This window comes from Rutilus rutilus (genome assembly GCF_951802725.1).
Source record: "Rutilus rutilus genome assembly, chromosome: 20".
Taxonomy (NCBI): Eukaryota; Metazoa; Chordata; class Actinopteri; order Cypriniformes; family Leuciscidae; genus Rutilus; species Rutilus rutilus.
The window spans coordinates 17,355,474-17,362,548 of record NC_140225.1 but is presented as its reverse complement, the minus strand read 5'-3'; the positions used below and the strand labels follow the sequence as shown (position 1 = coordinate 17,362,548).

At 36.0% G+C, this 7,075-nt stretch overlaps 1 protein-coding gene across 1 annotated transcript; it reads left to right on the top strand.

Annotated features, from left to right (window-relative positions):
* The first annotated feature begins 182 nt into the window (after positions 1–182).
* Positions 183–3,926, top strand: znf488 (zinc finger protein 488). The gene is made up of 4 exons (XM_084391345.1): positions 183–348; positions 679–911; positions 1,148–1,379; positions 2,166–3,926. The coding sequence occupies exons 2-4, from the start codon at positions 696–698 to the stop codon at positions 3,215–3,217; spliced, it is 1,500 nt and encodes a 499-aa protein (XP_084247471.1). The 5' UTR covers positions 183–348; positions 679–695; the 3' UTR covers positions 3,218–3,926.
* The last annotated feature ends 3,149 nt before the right edge of the window (positions 3,927–7,075 follow it).

The window sequence follows — 7,075 nt, the reverse complement described above, 5'->3', positions numbered from 1 at the left end:
ATACATAGGCTGCTGAGCATACAGTCTTTTGTGGTAGGTAGGCTACTTATTACAATCTAACGGTCTCTGACTTCTGTCATTGATTACCCTCGCTTCTAATTAACACGCCTTCAAAGCTGGTGGAGCACCAATCAAAACGCCACCTGGGGGGTTTGGGGAGAAATGAGGCGCATCAGCTCCGCGTTCTCAGCGTGGATAAGTGCGTGACTGCACAGCGCGAGAGACAGTCCAGAGACTGTCAGGATCAGGAGACAGTCGTGATCTCGAGCTCTCGGTGGATCATTTCAAATCGCGTCTCCTTGGATTGTGCACCTGTTCCTGAACATCCTCAACCTTAACGTGATTTAGGTAGGTTGCGATTTTACTGCATATAATTTTAAGATTTTACATTTTATACAAAAATGCCGGCTGATTATACTATACAGTCTAAAGGCCATCAAACAAAAGAAAAAAGAAAAGAAAAACTGTAAAGTTCTGATTCAACAATCAATTTCGCATAATACACAGACCGATTCATATCAGTCACAGTAGAACTGAATGAATCACTACCCATATCAATATATTTCATAATAATAGAAATATTGATATGGCTGTAAGATTGTTCCATTAATTATATTTAAGCATGAAAACATTATTTACATGTCTTCCTCTTTTTAACTTCTCATTATTTTTATTCAGATTTTCAGGAATAAAACATGGAGCAGAGTTTTATGCCTCGCGCCTTGTGGACTAATGACAGCAAATTTCTCCATCACCACATCCCGGATTTCTTCACCAGTGTACAAGTTACACAGGATGTACCAGCCGGAACATCATTCGGACCATGTGTTCTCCATAATAACTTTTATGACACTATAGCATTCATTGCACTGAAATCCTTTGACAAACGGAATAAATCATATGTATTTAGGGTGAGTAGTTTAGCATTCACTCACACTTACATTATCAAAAGGTTTTTATTTTAGACTGCACTTTACAACAATTGCTCTTTTGTGCTGTGTTAGTAAATGAAACATGCGTATTCCAGATATTTAATTTGTATTACACTATGCAGTGCAAAAGGTCAAATGGTGACTTTTCTTGTAAAGAAAAAAAAGTTTTCAGTTTTAGATTTCCTCTAATGGCAAATATGTCCCTCTGTCAACAGGTAGATCCTGAGGCGATGAAAGGCTCTCCATTTGTAGTTCCTTGGCTACGGTTAGTACAGGCTGCAGTGAGCACAGAAGAACAGAATACTGAGGCCTACTTGAAAGGAGGACAGCTGCACTTTCGGACTATTCGAGATGTGAAACAAGGGGAGGAACTGCTTGTTTGGTACGACGAGGAGTTGTCTCATCTTTTGGGTTTTGGAGACATAAAGACAAAACCCCTGACAGATGGTGAGTAGCAGCTTTCAAAAAAAAAAAAAAAAAGAAGAAGAAAAAAAAGTGTTTTATTTCTTTCATTATTAATAGCATAAATGCATTAATGAATGCACAAATCATGTTAAACCAGTTAATGTAACTTCAAAATGTCATGGAATGTTCATGGGTCAATGGTTGTATTTTGTGTATTTTTGACTGAATATAATATATATTATTATGGAAAAAAATACAAACACAAATATATTCTACACAAAAATAACTTGTACACCTCTTTCACCTCTTTTTTAGGGCTTGAAGTAAGAATATATGTAAAAAGAAAAGAGTTATTAAAATGCAGACATTCTTCAAAAAATAATAATAATAATAATAATAAATTCACATAAGTAGTTTGGCATAATATTGCATTAGTTCTTTAAGTATTAGATTTATTTTGTGAAATATTATTAATACAGTATTTAGGGAAAAATCATTTGTCCACCAAAGAAATGGTCCTATAACCAAAATGCAGAAGCCATTTTGTTTTCATGTGACAAGAAATCCACTCTTTATGAATGTCTGACAAGGTCAGGCACGTTTTGTTCAGATCAAATAGTTTAACTAAGGAAACTTATTAGCCTATCCATAATTAGAAAATAAAAAATAAAAAATAATAGATAGATAAATATCGATTAAGGTTTTCAGAAATGCGTGAAAACAATATGGATACAAATATCACATTTACATTGCCTACTGTGTTTACGTAAAATTGCATGTTATTGTTATCATCATGCTCTGACGGCGTTTGTTTCTCTTCATATGCAGACTACACATGTACGAAATGCGGCCAGGCCTTCAAGAACGAAAACCCTTTCCTTGCCCACTGTCGTTTTTTATGTGCGCAGGAAAAAGTAGATATTATCCGGCCAACCAACGAACAGAAACAAGAAGTCAAGCGACAACGCAGAGTCATAGATTTTCACAACATTGCAAGAGATCTGGAGCACAAAAGGAACGATTCTTCCGAAGACAATATGGCCATACCTCGAAAAAGAAAACAAGAGGCTTCCTTAAGCCCCAGGAACAGAAAAACAGTTTTATTGGAGAGAACCAACATCACTAATCACGCCAACGCCAACACAGACTATCCGCCTTTTCAGGATTCGTCAGAATCTACTGACAACCTTTCGACAAGTGAGTCAAAAAGAAATAAAAACAGCGCATTTACCGCGGTTAGAAAATCATCAGAGCAGTCAAACCCTGAACAGTCATCACGAGATGTATTGGGACCTGACGTAGGCCTACAATCCGACTGCAGCGCGTTCTCGTTCGTTGTACCCAAGAGCGCGCAGTCCGAACAGAAGAGCGCGTTCTGTGAACCCAGCAAACGCACCATCACGGAATTTCAGAACACTTCACCACCCAATTCGGATACTTTACCAGACTCTTTCAAATCAAAACCTTCTCTAGGATACAGAAATGTACTGGCTTCGCACCTGTTTCACGCTGACTTGCCAGGCACTCATGCAGGTGGAGTGATGTCCGCTCCTCTGGCTACAGGAGGATCCTTCTATTACGCACCCGAGCATTGGACCAGAGCTATAGGTGGCCAGCTGCAGTCTACATCTTCGTTGACACTTCTTCCCCCTACTTTCACTCCAATGGGTGTTTCAGTGCAGAACTGGTGCGCCAAATGCAACCTCTCATTCAGAATGACCTCTGACTTGGTGTTTCACATGAGGTCCCATCATAAGAAAGAGTTCGCCGCAGAGGCTCAGGTGAGGCGGAGGAGAGAGGAGAAACTCACCTGCCCCATCTGTCACGAGTACTTTCGAGAGCGTCACCACCTCTCACGTCACATGACATCCCATAATTAAGAAGAAAAACTCTGGCGCACTTTAATATGTTTTTATGCATTGACCATAAATTGCGCATACTCTATGATGGACATTTGTAGTTAGGCTGCTATTGGACAGAGGAGGTATATTGCTGTAGCAAATAGCAATACGTTACAGACGTGGTAAAAACTTGAACCTTTCAACCATTTATCAACAGTAAAGCGTTGTCATTTTCTCCTCCGGTCATTGTCATTTCAGCCATGTAGTGTGAGCTTTGGTCGTGCAGTTCAAGGTAGGCCTACATCGCCACTAGGTGGCTATAAACTGCATAACTTTCTCTTTATAAATAGCTGTACCATTTAGTTGACTAATACTGTTGAATTGCCTGATCATTTTCAACCTAATAGTGCCTTACAAATGTCAGGATTAGTAGGCTATGTAAATGCTATTGAGAAACGGAGTGAAATGCTCCAGCATTTTTAGGTTTGCTAACAGCTGACTAAAGTATTATAAGTTTAGAGTAACATTGTTTTGTAAAGATATTTTATATTTGAAAAATCCATCCCATCAGAATGCCAAATCTTTATGTTACAATGTTCTTTTCAGATGTCTACTTTTTTTAAAAACATTTTTATCAGCACAACGACAAGGAGGATGTATTTATTTAAATATTGTCTTGTTCTTTTTTTATTTTAATTTTATTTTTAGATAAGTACAGTCATTGTATTTCATTAAAGATTTTGAACATATTCCCTGTGTGTTTGCCTCTGATTTTAAATATGGAACATATAAAGTACCATTTTCTTTGTGTGCACACACAGTACATTGATATTTGTCATTTTAAATTCATTTCAAGAAGCAAGTATTGTGTATTATGTATTATGTACAAGTATTATGTCCTTGCATTTAGTAGTCAATAATATCTTACACGTGTTATATTGTTGTATATTTGTGAATATGGTGGAACTGCATAAAGTAAACTCTTTTTTCCGTCATAAACATGCTCGTTTATTTTAAAATAAAGTGAACTAATTAAAGCGCTCGTTTGACACACATGCACTTACACTGAGTGACCAGTAGAGTGCCCTGTCTAACAATTATTAAGTCCTTGAAGGTCTCATCATCACTCACATAATTACTAGCTGTTATGTGGAAAATGTGAGGATGGCGTTGTGTTCAGGTTTATCTTCGCCATATGCACAATTCCGAAAAAGTTAGTTTTAGTTCCCTGCAAGTCTCCCTTTAATTAGGCTATAGGCAGGGGATAAACTCAACAATCTGAGAAAGTTCACCAAAAAGTCAACGTTTTGACCTCACAGCGAAGTTCAAAGGGACACCCGTCTGCATTTAGCTAGAAAATCAAACATTCTGCTCATTCAAGAAAGTAAATACAGAACTTCTGAAGACATATTGAATGAAAAGATGTGTATACACTGGCCTAGAATTGGTGCAATTAGAAGCCCAGCGGTCGCTCCTTCATACACAGAAAATCCTCTGTTCGCTCTAAAGAGCATCTTTCATCGCTGCCATTAATCGATCAGGCCTCATTTGGAAAACTAAATATTGACTTTGGTTCAGTAACTGTTGAGTATTTAGGCCTGTTAGAAAGATGCAGGGCAGGCCCATCACTTCTGCGCGTTGAAACTGTCACAGGCATGCTGTTTGTCACAAGTTGTGCTATTGTGGAAACGTGTGAAAACGTTGACACGTGCCACATTGCTTTCATTTCCAAATACATCTGCTGATAGCCATCTACCTAAAAGCGAATCAGTTTTTACACATACACACAATGATTTTCATACCTGACCACATCCCATTTTAAACTCCCTGTAGTAGATAGTGAAATGAAAGGTGTACGGATCATCTTATTGCACATTCAATGACTGTAAACAATATAGTGGTTCAGACTTCTAAGTGCAGATATCGATTCATTTTAAGAAAGTATCGATTCTTTTTAGGAAAAGTAGCAATTAATTTTAAGGAAAAGTATTGATGCTATTTAGGGAAATTAGCAATTTAATTTAAGGAAAAGTAGCGATTCATTTTAGGAAAGGTATCGATTAATTTTAAGGAAAAGTATAGATTAATTTTACAAAAAGTAGCGATTCATTTTGAAAAGGTAGCGATTCATCTTAAGAAAAATATTGATTCTTTTTGAAAAAGTATCGATTCATTTCAAGAAAAATATAGATTCTTTTTAGGAAAAGTATCAATTCATTTTAGGGAAAGTATCGATTAATTTTGAAAAAGTATCTATTCACTTTAAGGAAAAGTAGAGATTTATTTAGAAAAGTAGCGATTCATTTAGAAAAAGTAGCGATTCATTTTAAGAAAAGTAGCAGTTCATTGTAAGAAATGAACTATTCTTTTTGAAAAAGTATCGATTCATTTTAGTAAAAGTATCGAATCACTTTAAGGAAAAGTAGCGATTCATTTGAAGAAAAGTAGCGAATCATTTTAAGAAATGAATCCATTCTTTTTGAAAAAGTAGTGATTCATTTTAGTAAAAGTATTGATTCACTTTAAGGAAAGGTATTGATTCACTTTAAGGAAAAGTAGCGATTCATTTTTAGAAAAGTATCGATTCACTTTGAAAAAGTATCGATTCATTTTAAGAAAATTTGCGATTCATTTTAAGAAATGAAGAAATTCTTTTTGAAAAAGTATCGATTCATTTTAAGAAAAGTAGCGATTCACTTTATGAAAAGTAGCGATTCATTTTAAGAAATTAATTGATTCACTTTAAGAAAAATTATCGATTCACTTTGAGGAAAAGTAGTGATTCATTTTAAGAAAAGTATCAATTCTTTTTAAGAAAAGTATAGATTATTTTTAAGAAAAGTATCGATTCATTTAGAAAAAGTATCGATTCATTTTAAGAAAAGTATTGATTCATTTTAAGAAAGTATTGATTCTTAAAGGAACACTCCACTGTTTTTTGAAATAGGGCTTATTCACCTTCTTTCCTACATTTAGATAGGTGGGCAAATGCATTTTTGTCTCAGTGCATGGATTGTTTTAGTTTGACAGGGTCAGCGATAGCTTAGCTTAGCTTAATGAATGGAATCCTTTGTTTTATTTTAAAAAAACCACCTAATTACTTCTTGTGGCCTGCATATTCACAACGAGTACAAATAGCGATGCAGATTAACACTAGGCGATTTCCTAGGCAGATATTGACTTGGGACTATATTAGGCGGAAGCACAGGCGAAGCACTGCTACTTGGGCGCAGAGATATCACGCAACACATGAAATCCCACAAGGTGTGAGCCACATCTGGGCCAGAGGAAATCTGATCTGTTTTCAGTGTGTGGGCCAGTTTTGGGCCGAGGACCCAGCCAGAACTGGGCCAGAATTGAAGCAAGCATGAGGCTCAGAGGTGGGCCACACAAATTTTGCTGGTGTCCTTTATACAACTGATTTAAATATTAAAGTGATCCCCATTTCTAAAGGGGATTCACCGGATAGTAACCCTCATTGTGGCTTTAGTGGATGTTGGCATTACATTCTCACATTCTTCTCTGTGGGAGACAATTACAAGTTGACACTGTCAAAACTAGCCTGAGTGGTGAAAACAACTTTTGATTACATTGGAGACCATACATTTATCATCTCAATAGTTTGTTGCCTTTAAATATATATGGTAATAAATTAGTCAAAGGTTGATAAATCTACTGGTCTTTAGCCACATGGTTTTAAGGGTTTGTAAGCTGGTAAGACTGGGAGACTAGTTTAAACTAGTTTTTATTTTCAGCAAAATATTTGTATTAATTATAATAATTTTTATATATAATTACATTTTTTCAACACACAAAATATTCATTTGTGATTGCTATTATTTTTAATGCTAAACAGCAGTAAAAGCAGCAAACACATTCACATCTCTTTAACCTATA